This window comes from Zootoca vivipara, chromosome 11, assembly GCF_963506605.1.
Source record: "Zootoca vivipara chromosome 11, rZooViv1.1, whole genome shotgun sequence".
Lineage (NCBI taxonomy): Eukaryota > Metazoa > Chordata > Lepidosauria > Squamata > Lacertidae > Zootoca > Zootoca vivipara.
Genome location: NC_083286.1, coordinates 18136370 through 18153030, shown reverse-complemented (window position 1 = coordinate 18153030; position 16661 = coordinate 18136370). Strand labels below are relative to the sequence as shown.

Sequence of the window (16661 nt, the reverse complement as noted above, 5' to 3'; positions counted from 1 at the left end):
TGTATCGTTTCCAGACACCAAGAGTGCATAAGGGTTGTATTTGCTGGATTGAGTTATGTTTTGGGCAATGGACGAATAAGCAAACATTGGCAATTTCCTCCTGTTGCCATTTTCATCAGAATTATTCAACATTCCTCACTGTAGCATAGGCTAGGCTCTATAAAAAACTGCCCTGACAATTCCACAGAGCTGAGAATGCAACTGGGCAAAGTGCTTGTCAGACCCATGGAAAAGATGTGAGCATATGCTTAATTTCCCCCTTGAAATGAATAAAACTGACAAGCATTTAACTTTGCCTCGGTTGTACCCTAAATTACTAATGACTAGATTCGGTTTTAATGTGGAGGGCTTGTATAAGAGATATTTGCCAGTGTGATGTAATGGTCAGATTAGGACTAGGGAAAGGGAACTTCAGGCACACAGTTGCAAAGCTGATTGTATGACCTTGAGCTTTTCTCTCTCAGCCTTGCCTACCCCAAAGGATTGGTGTATAGATGAAACACATGAGGGGACGGAGCCATAGATGCTGCAATTAATTCTTTAGAGGAAAAATGACCTATAAATGTAAAAAAGAAATACACTGTGCACTTCTGAGTACAGTGGAACCTCGGTTTATGAACACCTCGGTTTATGAATTTTCGGTTTATGAACACTGCGGACCCATCTGGAACGGATTAATTCACTTTCCATTACTTTTAATGGGAAAGTTCGCTTCAGTTTATGAACGTTTCAGTTTATGAACAGACTTCCGGAACCAATTACACCCATGCTTCAGTTTATGAACGCTTCAGTTTAAGTACTCCGCAGACCCGTCTGGAACGGATTAATCCACTTTCTATTACTTTCAATGGGAAAGTTCGCTTCAGTTTATGAACGCTTCAGTTTATGAACAGACTTCCGGAACCAATTGTGTTCATAAACCGAGGTACCACTGTATTCCTTCTGTTGGAATACTGAGCTCAGATTGTGGCAGTTTTCGTTCTTTTTGTCATTAATAAGACTTTCTATCATCTGTTCTAGCTGGTGGCGTTATTGTATTTCACTCTTCATGAATATTTCTGTCAAATACCAATTGAATTTTGTCATCTTATCTTTTGTAATTAATTGCCTTGGCTGCTGTTATGGATTCTTTGCTCTTATCCATTTCAAAGCTAATAGTTCACTTCAAGTTTGACCTGCCAATGTAAGCGCTCATTTTGTTGTAATCTTGCCTTTTCCCTTTGCTCTGATAGCAGTCTTGACATTCAGGGACGTATGGAGTGGCAGCAGGAGAGCTCCGTCCCCAGAGAGACGAGGCAGAATATGATTAACTTTACATTTTATTCCTAGGATATTAATTCAGGCTTCTCAGGTAGAACATTTTTTTATGTTTAAGTCATTTGCCTAGGAAGTTTTGCTAGAAGTTTTCCAGGAGGAAGGAACACAGCTGCTTTCAAGCATGCAAGAGCTGCCCTTGCATGTTTTCAAATTGTTGCTGCAAACTTCATTGGGAGTGCAGTCTGAAAGTACAGCCTCCTTTTTGTGAGCTACTTCTATGCTCACAGTTGAGTGATTTTCCCCTGTTGTTTTCTTGTCTCCTGCCTGATGTTGTTTAACTCCTAGCTAGAGCTTTTTTAAAGATGTTTAACCGAGATGCTTTTACAAGGATCTTTTTAGTTCTTGGTACCATTTCAAGAATGGTTTGAAGTCTCTCCTTCTTTTTGGTTTCTTCTCCCTCTAGCAATTGTTTGGGTTGTGTTCAATGTAGCACTAAAGCTTAGTCTCCATCAGCGCAGCAGAAATTTGAAACCAAGCTCACCACAACAGAGATTAAAGCAAAACATTTTAACAGGATGTTTACGTCAGGGGCTGGGCAGAGGAGGAGGTGTGGTGGTGGAGACTGCCTCCCCATCCTGACCCTTCCAGGGAGAAGGAAGACGAAGACAGTATAATTTGACAAAAGTGGTTTGTGGGAGGTCACAGCTCAGAGGCAGATGAGGGGAAAAGTTGGGAAATCATGGGAGAGGAGGAGCAGGCAGAGTCTGAGCAGCAGCTGGCTGACACATTGTCACTAGAAAGCATTCCAGACCCACCATCTCCCAGAACCCGGTGAGCCTTAAAAGTAGGAGAGCAAAGAGCTCAAAGACAGAGGGCACTTAGCACCTGTAGAGGAGGTGATGATGATGATGATGAAGAATGAGGAAGTGGGAGAGAAGGTGGGTGGAGATTCACTGGGGACAACACCATTATCCAAGAGGTTGAGTTCTATACTCTCTCTTTGTAAAGTTTGAAATGAAAAAGGACTGTAAGAAACTTTTCCTTGTCTTTATACTTTCCTGGGCTACCAGTCGGGAGCCGCTGGCAACAGTTTAAAATCTAGCAAAGAAGAAGCAATGCTTTCTGGGCAGAGTTCCAAAAGGATGGGGACGCCCCCCCCAAAAAAGGCACAAGGTTTATTGCACCCACAAGTCTATTAAAGCTTGACAATGAGCTTGCAAGCAGGTCTTCAGATGCTGATCTTAAGGTTCAGGTAGGTTCATAGTGGTGCAGGTGGTCCTCCTATCAGCTTAGTCCCAAATCATGCAGGGCTTTAAAAGGTCATCAGCAGCACTTTCAGTTGAGCTCAGGATTTATATGATGGAGTCAAGGAATGAATAGGCAGCTAATGCAGTTAGTACGGTATCGGTGTTACAACCTGTGAAGGTCTGGCATGCACAGGTGTAACAGCAACTGCATTTCTGCATCAGCTGAAGTTTCCAAACAAAAATGGTCCATTGCAGTGGTCTATCCGGGGTATGACCACGGCATGTGTAACTGAGGCAAGGTGCAAAACCCTATGCACACTTTACAGGGTTTGTTCCCAGTGACTCCTGTTTTATACTGAACTCTGAGGTGTATGGTGCACAGGGACAACATCCTCTTAACTCATCTTGATTTTGTGCTAATTGTGAGATTTCTCCTTGAGTAAGGGAGCTCCACTAGAACAAAGTGTTTGCAAATTCCCTTTAAGAATATTTAAAATTCTTAAATTTGACATTGTTCATTTGTGAAGCACAGCTCTTGCATATTAATTTTTTTCACATCTGCACTTTGCTGTTGAGTTAGACATTTAATTTATATTTAGTTCCTATAAAACGGTTTTCTACATGAGAGATAGTAATTACTTTTGAGTGCCATAATAGTTGGAGGGAATTTCCAAAAAATATGAACAGTTTCTGTGGTGGAGATAGAAGTATGGACCAGATATTCCTAGGAACAGGAATACACTAATGAATGAAAGTGTAAACAGATTAAAATGTAAGTTTCCTTATGTGATCAGCACCATGCATAAAGTGTATAATCAAATGAAATGCATTAGAACTGAAGCAATGCATCCTTCAGTAAAATTATTTCTATGGTGCTTGGTTGCAGGCTGATCTATCATATCCTCCCCTAGTTGCCCAACACATTCTCATTGAGGTTAGATTAAAATATATCTAAATGATTGAGCTGCATTAAATTATAATCCATACCTATGTGGCAGATTTCCTTGTAATACCCTTTGGCTTAGTCATATTCCTGTTCTTCTGAAATTGACTTTACAGTGTTACATCGAGATCTCATTACTGACTTTGTGAATGATAAATATATCTTAGGTGTAGCTGAGTTTTCTCTAGGATGGATATCATAGTTGCATTAATAAGAACACGCATTTCACTGTAGATGTCAGTATAACTCTGATAGGATTAATGTGGAATTAGCCTTTAGGACTGCAACCAAAGAGTTGTTTCTTGCAAGAATGCAAGTAGAATTGAAGAGGCCATTTACTGTGTGTGTGTGTGTGTGTGTGTGTCCACACACACTGACCATGGCTTGGATCCAAACTGCGCATCCTTTGGTGGGAACATCCTAACAGTCATCTAGCGTAGATCCACTCAGTTGATACTCCCTCTGGCCAATGGAAAGGAGGCTGCTTTGCCAATTCCCCCTCCCTCTGCAGCCCCTTGCAACCTCAGAAAGTCTGCTGAGAGCATTAGGCAGCCCTCCAAAATAGTGTGGGATGGGAACTGTGGGCTACAGGGGAGAATTGCAAAAGCTGTCTTCTCCCTGCCTTTGTGGCTATAAGGAGCCCTTCCATTCATAGATGTCAAAGTCTGGATTCAACTCAATATTTGACTGGTCGGTTGTCCAGTTCACCCACCCTTCTCTGGAAATTGCAGAACTGCAGGCTCATCCACCTTGTACTGCCTGGTGTCATTCCTCTACTTCCAAAATAAGCAGCAAGACAGCAAGGAGCTCCAGTTCAGTTCTTTAAACTAGTGGCTGGCAGAATAACTTGTGCTGAAACTTCCAAGACAGCAATGAAGCCATCAATGTGGTTGAACTTCCTACTTTGAAATGAGATTTTGTTTATACAAATGGGATCCCTGTGCGGTGTTTCTGAATTACCCGAAGCATCATGGACAAGTTATTATATTGCCTTTCCCATGGTGCTCTAGTTTAATTAGCTATTTCCCTCTCCGTGTCAACAATCTCTCTCGCACATCAGACTCTCAAGAGGCTCGGTATTTCTCGCCTGTTGCCACTCTGAAATTTAAAGTATCTTTCATCCTATTTGGCCACAAATAAAAGCAGGAATCTTTTAACAGCCCTTTGCATAGAACTATCATGATGTCTTAGTAGCCAAAGGTAGAATGGAATGAAATTAGGTTCTGATAATAACGGGATGATTTTTGTTGGTTACCTGAGAAAGTCTCTGACTAGTCCCTGCTTCACTAGTTGCAGGAATATTTTGTATTTCATACACTAATTCTAGAGAGTCTGGTGTAATCATCAGTGCTGCTTGTATAGGGTTAGAAAGCAAGAAAATTATCTGTAATCACTTGCATTCTCTGTCCTTTGAAGAATAGAATTGCATCACTTTGAAGCTTGGTGAATTAGCGAGTAATGCAGCATGCCTGCTTTCAGCACATGGTAATGCAAATCATTTTGAAGCACTCAGAAGTATGGATTATTATTATGTTCCTACTTACCTATATGAATGCAGAGTGTGTGTTGCACTATGTTGTAATATGAAAAATTGTAATGTCCCTTTCATGTTACTGTACCAGCATAGTTATTTGGTTCCGTTATAGCAATGGGCTGAATAAACTATTAATGCAGATGTCTTGGGTGCTAGAGTTATCAGCAAATTGACATGTTCAGATCTTTCTGCATGCAACTAGTTCTTAGGCAACAAAGGGAAAGTTCCATGAAAAGAACATTAATTTCCTTCTCTTAATGCAAAGAAGCGAATCTCGTTGTTGCTTATGCTGAGGCCCACCGAGTTGTACCTGCCATAGAAACATTGCAGCAAAGTGCCTTTAAAATAGCACTTTAAAATTTATACTACCAGCCTTTTACTTCCAGAGACAGTGTTGGATAAATTGCAATCTCAAAAACAATAAAGAGAAAAGAGGTAGGAGGAAATTCACATTTAATTTTAGTTAAGCAAGGGATGAGGGTTGTTTTATTCACAGCATTAATTGAGACTTAACTGGAACTAGGGGCAGAGCAGCACAGATGGAACTGAGGTGATCTGACAAGCTAAGTGTCTGAGTCAATGGATAATGGGCTATAACTTAGAATTTCATTAAATAACACTCTCCTAGGTGCTTTTTAAAATAGCTTCTGGACTCTTCACTTGACCTATATTTCTTTTTTGGTGGCAGTCCATTGTCTATTGACCTTGAAGTGAACAATACATCCCCCTTGTTATTAGCTCCTTCTTCTCTGATAGGAGTGTCTCAAATAAAATGAGAAATTAATAGATTGAAACACCGCAGCCAGCTTTCCTTGCGGAGAGGGAAGGGTTGAATAATCAGCTGGTATTCTCTCTCGTGCCATTTCTGCATGGACCTCTCAACTGCGCAATATGGCCCAAAATCTGTTCTGCAGGGTCTACCCAACCTTCCAAAGCAGATTGGGGAGACAGGGAAAGGCATAAGAAATCCTGTTGTGCAGGTGGAAGTCTCCGCCCTAATGGGAGAACTTCATTGAATACATAGGGTATAGTTTACTCCTTAAAAAAAGGGAAAGGACCCCTGACAGTTAAGTCCAGTCACAGACGACAGTGGGGTTGCGGCGTTCACCTCGTTTTACAGGCTGAGGGAGCTGGCGTTTGTCTGCAGGCAGTTTTTCTGGGTCATGTGGTCAGCATGATTAAGCCGCTTCTGGCGAAACCAGAGCAGTGCATAGAAACACCGTTTACCTTCCCGCCAGAGCGGGACCTATTTATCTACTTGCATTTTTGGCGTGCTTTCAAACTGCTAGGTTGGCAGGAGCTGGAACTGAGCAACGGGAGCTCACCTCGTCGTGGGGATTCAAACCACCAACCTTCTGATTGGCAAGCCCAAGAGGCTTGGTGGTTTAGACCACAGTGCCACTCGCGTCCCTAGTTTACTCCTAAGGACTGTGCTATTCTAAGAATTAGAACAATTAGTTTTTGCACTCTTTTCTTTCATACTAGCCTATTAATTATTCACATAGTAAATATTTGATTTTCCCTAGTTGAGCTTTTCCATCTGTATACGTTGAAAATCTCTACACCTTAACAACAACAACAACAACAACAGCAGCAGCAGCACTCTACATTCAGGTTAAAAGCTCAGCTTTTTCATTGTCCAAGGAAAAAGATATTTATTGAATAATGTTCTGAATAAGTCCAATAGTTCTTTGTTTGAAAGCCACATGTACTTGGTTAATTCTATTCCAATTTTGGACTAAGAAGGTATAATCTAACTCAACTTTTTCAGTCCACTGTTGCATGGTAGACTGAATATTAGACTTCTGTGCCTAAAGAGATGGCGTTTGAAAGTCTGAGTTAAAGATGTGTTTGAGTATATTTGCGTGCTGTATCATGTTTGTGTCAGACCATTTAAGTATAGTTTTTATCATGATGTAACTTTTGAAAGTGGTTTGTTTTTATCGCTTAAATACTATATGGAAACATTTGCTCCTTTCCCCATTGTAAGTGAAGTCCATGGTCAGACTGTAACTACTTCATATCCCAAGCATATTATATATCAAACAAGCAAATTAAAAATAGTTTATCTCCAACCTCTCGCACCACCAGCAAAAACAAACAAACATAAATAAAAACCTACCCTTGCAAAGCTGACACAAAACCTCTGCTCATATGCTAAACAAAAGAATGAAAAATCACTACGCCGTTCTCTCCCCCCTTACAACCTCACAATGTCTATGACAGCAGTATCTCACACCAATTCTAACTGACATGTAGAAAGGACTCAATCAATTGAAAACAGAGAAATTGTACCCTTGTTAAAATAATGATAATGATTGGGCTGCTCCCAACAGATTAAAAACAGAAAAAAACATTGAAAATTAAAAACTTCCCTAAACAGGGCTGCCTTCAGATGTCTTCTAAAAGTCAGGGAGTTGTTTATGATGGAAGAGCGTTCCACAGGGCAGGCGCCACTACCAAGAAGGCCCTCTGCCTGGTTCCCTGTAACCTCACATCTCACATTGAGGGAACCGCAACAAAAACCACAAAAATCTTTCAAGTCAACAACTATATATGTAAAAAACTTATTTCCTTAGTTTGTCCTCAGATTCTAGAAAAGAAATAATTGCTTTTGCCTCGGTCACATTTTTGTTAGTCTGGAGAAACCAAATCAAAAGCATACTGGCCACAGTCTTGTGAAAATGGCAACAAAAGCAAAAGGGCTCAGGAGGGCTAAGGAAAGCACAAGATAGCCCACCTCCCCACCTGTCATGCAGTCATATGCCCCATCACCTGCAATGCCCCCCCTTCACACCACCTCACAAAGATGCTGCCCACCAGCAGCTTTTCACCACTGCTCAGAATGGTTTAGCGTCGAGTTAGTTTTAATTTTCTGTATTATGTGGCAGAATATATGCAGTGTGCATGTACCATGACATATTTTAGAATGAACTTTCTATGTCAAAGTAAAACCTAAAATATATGGAGTATTTAAACATCCAGAATTAGATTTTTGCTTTACCATTTTTACCACTGATGCATCTTCTCGGTTATACGGTAAGTGCAGCCACTAAATAGTTAAGACAAACCTAGCTTTCCATTGGTATTAAATTGCATTCCAAATGTGGTTCCAAGCAATGTCATTTCATTGAGCTATACATCAGTGTCACTCGAGTCAGCACACTTCAGAAGATATACAATAGATGTTATCTCCAACCTTTTAAGGCTAAGTTGCATTATCCTTTGTTTTATATTAATTTGCCCCCAAGATTCATGCATTAAGGGGTTAGTATTTACAGTATTCCTTAATACTACATAGCACTTACACCTCAGACACAAATGCAAATATAAATGTAAAAGTTATCTCATAAAAACCACCTGTCATTCCTAGACAAACACTTAATCTACTCTGCATTCAATTGCTCTATTTTTCATCTTGTGCCAGTATACCCAGTTGCAATGTCAGGTGAATTTTTGCAAAAAAAACTCGGTTGCTCTGGATATGTGTGTAGGAGCACAGAACCAGAGGTGGGTTGCACTAATGCCCCACTTTGTCTAACCTCCTTTCTCAAAGTGCAATACTTTCTCCCTATCAAGCTGCCTTCATGTCAGCAAACGGCACACAAACTACAAGATGCCATAAGGAGAAAATGTATGGACTTGTGAAGAAGAGATGGCCAAAAAAATCTGCTTTGAAATACCCTGTACTGCACAATAAGATGAAACAACTGGGGTGGGTGTGTGGGTGTGTTTCTTTGGAGGCATAATAAGGATATTTAAGGTAAAGGATTATTCTCAGAGTAAATGAGTAACTGACAGTAATCACTTGGTTTCCTGTGAGCACTTCTTACAGTAATGTTTGAAACTATGGATACTCAAGTACAAAAAACATGTGCTGCTTATCAAGCATAATAGCTGCTTGAGTATATTGAGTAAACAGCCTCGGTCCAGTATACCTGAAAGAGCGTCTCCACCCCCATCGTTCTGCCCAGACACTGAGGTCCAGCGCTGAGGCCCTTCTGGCAGTTCCCTCCCTGCGAGAAGTGAGGTTACAGGGGACCAGGCAGAGGGCCTTCTCGGTAGTGGCGCCCGCCCTGTGGAACGCCCTCCCATCAGATGTCAAGGAAATAAACAACTATCTGACTTTTAGAAGACATCTGAAGGCAGCCCTGTTTAGGGAAGTTTTTGTTTTATTCTATTTTTAGTGTTCTGCTGGGAGCTGCCCAGAGTGGCTAGGGAAACCCAGCCAGATGGGTGGGGTATAAATAATAAAATTATTATTATTGGAGGGGAGGCAGATTGTACTCTGTGCACTCTGTGTGTGTGTGTGTGAGAGAGAGAGAGAGAGAGAGAGAGAGATTTGGACTGGATCAAGATCCTACTTCTGTACATTTTTAAAGGGGGAATATGGGAACATATTTTTGCATGAACACTTCATAGCCAGAACATGTATTTCATATTTGAGCATCCATATGAGAGGGCACAAAAATTGAATGAGAAGCAAGTCTAAGATTTCTAAAGTTATTGCTGCTAGAGGGGAGCAGGTGTTTCCTTTTTCAAGGTAAGAAGGCTGCCTTAGCATATACTGAATAGGTCAGTATGATACTATCTGATCATGTGGCTGACCTTTGACTTCTACCCTGAGGTAAAATTATTCTACTTTGTTTCTACTGCATTTTTCTGTTCAGGTTGTTTTACATCAAAAGCATACAATATTTATACCTTTTTCATCATTATTTTTTAAGCTGAAGCCTGGAGAAACCGCTTCATCTTGTGGAGTTTTTGATTTGGGTTTCAGGACTTATTCAACTAGAAATTAAGATGTGAATCGTGTATCGTAGTTATGAAATTGGAATGCCTAACTAACCCTTAAGACTTGAAGCAAAGGAAGAGTGCTTTAAAATCACTGCGGTGGAAATAGAGGGTAGGAGGTGGCTATTTTGTTTCTGTATTGAAATGTTACTAAAGTGTTAAAACTTTTGAAATTCATATTTTTCTTAAAGAAAAAGTATATTTTTAAAATTTCTGCCAGAATTACAGACCAGTATGTTGAATGTATCAGAGTTCTCGTATACTTAAACAGATTGCTCATGTTCTTGTTTGTGTGCGCACTGCTGGGGAAGGAAGAAATTAAAAGACACATGTGTGCACCCATGCATCTGGGCAGGACAGGCTATAGGAACTTAAATGGGTGTAATTTGTCAGTTTGCATTTCTTAGTGCAGAAAGTATTGATCTGATGTGTAGAGATCTTTCCTATTCTACTTAATTCAAGAACCTTCTAGAAGCTTCTCTCTGTGAAAGAAACAAGCAGAAGGTTCGTGATGTTTGGGTTATTCCTTCAGGGAAGCTGAGTACAGCTGGCTTAAACTGGTTCTCTTCTCTTTTTCTGTCAAGGTCCTGCTGACTATAAAAATACAGTCATACCTCGGTTTGCGACCGCCTCCGTTTGCGACTGATCGGTTTGTGACCGCCGCGGACCCGGAAGTGTTTACATCCAGGTTCCACAGCGCGCACATGCGCAGAAGTGCTCTATCGGTGCTTCACGCGCACACAGAAGAGCCCCTCGGTTTACGATGAACTTGGGGAGCGACTGGCTCCCCGGAACGAATTGTGGTCACAAACCGAGGTATGACTGTAGGCCAGGAGGAGCCTGGGTTTCACTTTCTCTTGCCATTCCTTCTGGTGTGGTGTTCTGTACATGGTATGCTTAGTGTTCAGACTTATTATAAAGTTATTGTAAGTTTAAGTTGAGTCTGCTGCAACTGGATTTCTTATGGACAGGGCCATTTCTGAATGCATTGGATTTGTGATCATTATGCTCATTTGCCTTCAGTAGCAGTAAAAGCCTTTGGTCTATTTTTGGGGTATCCTGCAATGTGTTTAAATTGTTACTCTGCTAACTATACATTGGAATCTACTCTGGATCAATATTGAGTAGAATTCCAGGACAGCAATTACCTCCTTATCATTGTGAACTTAATAGTATCCCCCCTGAATGTAAGCTAAACGGCCAAATCTTATTAAGCTCTTCCACCGAGGCTTATGAGATGCTTCCCTATAGGAGAAATAGGCTGAGGTATGGAGGAGAATTATACCGGGTCACACGTTTTGGAGAGCTGCTACCAGGTGTAGACTAACCTGCTGTTAGCTGCAGGGTATCTTGAAGACTAGCTCTGCTGCATACAAAACTGAACTAGATAGGAAGTCTTATATGGTACAAGGCAACGTCCTGTGTTCCCTTTTGTACATTCAAAAAGTGCTCACCATCTCTGGATGGCGGGGCTGGGAAGCATGCCTAATAGAGATATTAGGCAGCTGCTACCACCTGAGTAGGCAACACAGGGCTAAATGTGCCAATGATACGAATCAATACAAGGCAGATCCATATCCTTGACAAACAATATTCTGCTTCTACTGAAGTTGCAATGATGCTTTTGAAAATTTAACTGGATTTGGAGGCTCCATATATCAAGCCTGCAGTGTCACATCCAGATTGATTTCAGGGCATGTTTGCTCAATGAATATTAGCACTGAAGTTTTTTTCCTCTGTCTGCATCAGATTGCAAAAATGGAGTTTGTCAAGAACTGGCAGGCAACAATACGTGACTGATGTACTGTACTGCATTTGGCTTGGTAGGTTGCTCACTGTGCAGACCCAACTTGTAATGTGATTTGTCAATCAAAGCTGGGCCTTCTGGAGCTTGGTTTGATTGGATCTAGAATTAGTTTGCAAACTCAAAAGCACACAAATGAAAAATAAGTTGCATTGGATGGAATTTGCATATTAAACATCGTCAGTGTTGTGGCTGTGATTGCATACACACAGCATTTTGTTCTAGTATCAAAATGGAGACTGAGTAGTTGTTTTGTCCACACACAGTCTAGATCTATTTCATATTACTTGCCCCTGAAATGCATTTCTTGAGAAACTGGGTTCATTTCAAAAATAAAAGCTCATTTCAGATTGAAATGTCTGCCTTGGTTTCCCCATCTGTCTGTCTGGTTGTTTTAACTGTTTCTAATTATGAAATTGTTTTATGGGTCTTTGGACTGCAATAAAGGATTGATTGATTGACTCTGAATTATGTGTCCATTTGGAAGCAGATGCAGGTGATTTTGGCAATGGAGATGGTGGTAAACCCCCTTTCCCCCAATAATGTAATGGGTGAGGGCATATACCAAGATTGAGATTTCCACTTCCTTCTTCATTCAGCTGGGGTATTTCCAGGGAAGAAAAGTCATGGGAAAGGGGAGTGTTTTCAAATGAGTGTCAGGTAACCTCACCCACTGTTGTGGATGGCAGGGTCTTGAATCAATCTAGATTGAAAGTGGCATGTTGAGAATTATCATGAACCTATTGCAGGTGGAAAAATATACACTTTTGTGCTACAGAAGGCTTAGCGTGTGTTGAACTGCTGTGGTCCTTGATCACTTGTACTACTTGCAGACTTAACCCAGGGTAATTGTTGCTTATTTTTGTTACCCCTCCCCCCAATAAAATTTATTTTAAGCAATTTCATAAAACGTAATCAGTGTAACCTTAACAATGGCTCTGTTGTACCCTTCATTGAGCTAAATTATTGGATACTTTAGACCAGGCATGTTCAAAGTCCATTTCGGGGGCCTAATGTGGCCCACCGGTCGGTTTAATCCAGCCCCTGTTGGCAGTTTACTTCATGGGGTAAAATCCTAAACAAAGCTCAACAACCAATACAAAGCTCAACAACAACTTCAATCCTAAAAAGAGCTCAACAACTTTGGGGTAAAATTGTAGAAATAGCTCAACAACCTCAATCCTAAAAAATAGTCACACATGTTCACTTCATCAAATCTGGCCCTCTTTGAAAAAAGTTTGGACACCCCTGCTTTAGACATTTTCAATTCATGCAAATAGTGCCAACACTTACAAATTGGAATAAATGCAATGCACATCTGTCAAAGATAACTGTTTGAAGGTATCATATCAGTTATCTCAAAAAGGCATTGTGTTAACGAAAACCACATTATTGGACTTTGGTATACAAAAAAGGCTTTAGAAGGTGATCTTTATAACCTGAAATAGTAATTTATGAATTTATGAACAGGTGTGAACTGTACACTGTGGCAAACTATAAATATGTGAGTTTTGAATTTAATTATGGAAATTAAGTTAAATTAGAGGATGCAGTAGTAAAAACAAAACAGGTGCGACACATAGAACAATAACTAAAAACAATGGGGAGGGAATCCAAAGATCTATAATTCTCACATCTTTTGATTTGGGGAATGCATCTAGGAAGTGGTCCGTTTAGAAGAAAAAATTGTGGAATATATGTACAGCCATATTTTTCTGCAATTGTGTAAGAAACTACAGTGACCCTGAGAACTTGAAATGTAATCCTTTTTCTATGCTCTGAGAGAATATGAAAGAGCTGAGAAATGAGGGGGGGGGGACTTTAAACATTCCCCTTTCTTTGTACTCTAATAGCTGTAAACCAATCTTTAATCTTTTAATATTTTTCTATTTTCTTTTTTAAAAAAAGACTTGGTTAACATTCTCTGCAGAGATGGAAAACAGCAAAAGGATAATTGCTTGAAATTATTTGCACATACATTTTTACTTTCTCTGGCGGGGTTTTCCTGAGCATCCCTCCCCCTTTCCCCATGTTGCCTATTTTTCAGTCAGCTTAGCAAAAGAATTTGGCCACAATCACCTGGGATGCTTCACCTTCTGAAATGCTTCTTGGAGGGGAGTCATGCAGGAGTATGTGCTCTGAATGCACAGTATCCCAGTCTCAGCTCCTGCTATCTCCAACCTATTTTATTTTATTTTTGTTTTTAGCAGCAGGGAATGTGCAATTGCTCTGCCTAAAATCAGGGACAGATTCTGCCCTTCAGATGACACAGTACTGGGCTAGGTGGTTTGAAAGGATCACTTGGGATAATGGAAGCATAGAAAAAGAAGGAAAAGCCTCAAAATGATGCCTAAAGTAGGAATGTATAAAAGATACAATATGCTTAGCATATTTTGGTGGAAGCAACAGAGGTGAGTGTTTGAGGGAGGGAGGGAGAGACAGTCTGTCATCAGTAATGGACTGAACCAGGGTGAACAAATTGAAACTTAATCCAGACGAGACAGAGATGTTCTTCTTGGTCAATTGGAAGCAGAACAGGGAATAGGGATTTAGCCTGTGCTGAATGGAGTAGCACTCTCCCTGAAGACACAAGTTTGCATTTTGGGCGTGCTCCTGGTTTCTGAGGAATTTTAATAAGTACACATAATATTATTTTTACATTAAACAGAATTTAGAATACAAAGAACCACTATTCTATGAAACTGCATGTTCAGTTTTTATGCCTTTTACCAGCTACCCCCCCAACCTGATGCCCTCCAAACTTTCTTGGACTCCAGCTCCCATCATCACTGACCATTGGGCATGCTGGCCGAGCCGGTGGAATATGTAGTCCAACAACATCTGGAGGGCACCAGGCTGTGGAAGCCTTCCTTGAACATTTGAGCGAAGGCAAAGATGATGGCGAGCGGGTTTGCCTTTCCTTTACCACCACCCCCTCCCCAGTTTTTATTACAATTTGTGTTTGGTTTCTGTGCAGGTGGTTGACCAGATTGACACCCTGACTTCTGACTTGCAGCTGGAGGATGAGATGACAGACAGCTCAAAAACGGACACGTTGAACAGCAGCTCAAGTAGCACAACAGCATCCAGTTTGGAGAAAGTCAAAGTCCGAGCCAACGCGCCGCTCATCAAGCCCCCGGCCCACCCTTCTGCCATTCTCACCGTGCTGCGGAAGCCCAACCCACCACCCCCTCCTCCGCGGCTGACTCCTGTCAGGTGCGAAGACCCTCATAGGCCAGTTACCCCTGCCAACCCTGTAAAGACTAATGGGACTCTACTACGAAACGGAGGCTTACCGGGTGGACCAAATAAAATTCCCAATGGGGATATATGTTGTATACCGAATAGTAACTTGGACAAAGTCTCGGTGCAGCCTCTGATGCACAGGTCTGAGAAAGACAGGTGTCCGCAGCCTGGAACGCGGGAACGGGTACGATTTAATGAAAAAGTCCAGTACCATGGCTATTGCGCAGACTGTGACGTTCGGTATAATATCAAAAACAGGGAGGTTCACTTGCACAGCGAACCTGCCCACACGCTGGGGAAGCTTCCTCACCAATGCCCTCCCTTGCCACCACCACCTCCCCCGCTTCCTCCTTTTCCGTTAGAAAATGGAGGGGTGGGAATAAGCCCCAGTAGTAGCTTTCCTCCTCTCAGACCTGCAACTGTGCCTCCACAAACTGCACCAAAACCCCAGAAGACCATCTTGAGGAAATCGACCACTACAACAGTGTGATGTATCCCACTTGGAAAACTCTCTTATTTTTTTCCTTATGTATAAAACATGAAAAAGGTAATGAGCACTTTCTACTCAAGCAATAAAAAGCCCAAATATATTACACCCTTTCTTCGATGAAGTGGCATAAAAATCACATGGTGAGTACAGAGAAAACCAATGTCCGATCCACAAACACGTTTCATGGTTGAAAATTATAATTTATCATTGTGTAGGTAATCACGGTATTATTATTATTATTATTATTATTATTATTATTATTATTATTATTATTAGGAGCAGCTTTAGGTGTGGCCTAAAGAGGCAATTAAATGTTCATTTGGGAAACCATAGATGTGCAGCAGCAATTACCGGTAATAGTGAAGTCAGGTGTGGTTTGGAAAATACAATAATTTGCACTGCCAGGTAGGTTTTATAGTACAGATGTTGACCATTTTGCATGAGGGTTCTGTTCCTGACCACTGAACGTGTTGGCAGAAAGCCCGCTCTGCCCCGTTACACCCCCCCCCATTTTGCCCCCATTCTTCCTCTTCAGAGTCCCAAAGACCCATGCATCGGCGGTCGCACTTCAATTGGGCATGCCTAAAATGCTCACCACCTGTATGTGATTCTTTCGAAATGCATTTTCTATGATCTGAAACAGCAGAGATCTTAGATCAATAGGGAATTTGTAGTGGAAGCAAAAAAAAAATGTTCTGGAATATTATACTGTATGTCCTTTTTGCCCCAAGAAAATGTAGGCTGTTATTTTACAACCCAAATGTTCTTCATGATCACTTCAAAGTGCCCCAAAGTAGCAACAAAGGTAAAGGACCCCTGGACGGTTAAGCCCAGTCAAAGGCGACTTAGGGTTTGCGGCACTTTTCTCACTTTTCAGGCCGAGGGAGCCGGCTTTTGTCCATAGACAGCTTTCCAGGTCATGTGGCCAGTGTAACCAAACCGCTTCTGGCGCAACCGGACACTGTGATGGAAGCCAGAGTGCATGGAAACACTTTACTTTCCTGCTGCAGCGGTACCTATTTATCTGTTTGCATTGGCATGCTTTCAAACTGCTAGGTTGGCAGGAGCTGGGACAGAGCAATGGGATCTCACCCCATTGTGGGGATTCGAACCACTGACCTTCTGATCGGCAAGCCCAAGAGGTTCAGTGGTTTAGACCACAGCGCCACCCGCGTCCCTCCCAAAGTAGCAACTGCAGGTTAACAATATTTCCATCAAGAGGAAATGTGGCAGGAACACTTTTCTCAGCATCTATTTTCTCCCCCAAGCCACCCCACCCACCAAATATGGATCAAATGTTATTTGTTAATGATAGGTCATATGCTAAGTCATATTCAGTTTCTTGC

General features: G+C 41.4%; 1 protein-coding gene across 1 annotated transcript in view; it reads left to right on the top strand.

Annotated features, from left to right (window-relative positions):
- The window catches only part of PRR16 (proline rich 16), an 86276-nt gene extending 70720 nt beyond the window's left edge, over nucleotides 1–15556 (top strand). The window contains exon 2 of the mRNA XM_035099863.2: nucleotides 14557–15556. Coding sequence (XP_034955754.1) covers nucleotides 14557–15315 — 759 coding nt within the window. The 3' untranslated portion in view covers nucleotides 15316–15556. The remainder of the gene's footprint in view (nucleotides 1–14556) is intronic.
- The last annotated feature ends 1105 nt before the right edge of the window (nucleotides 15557–16661 follow it).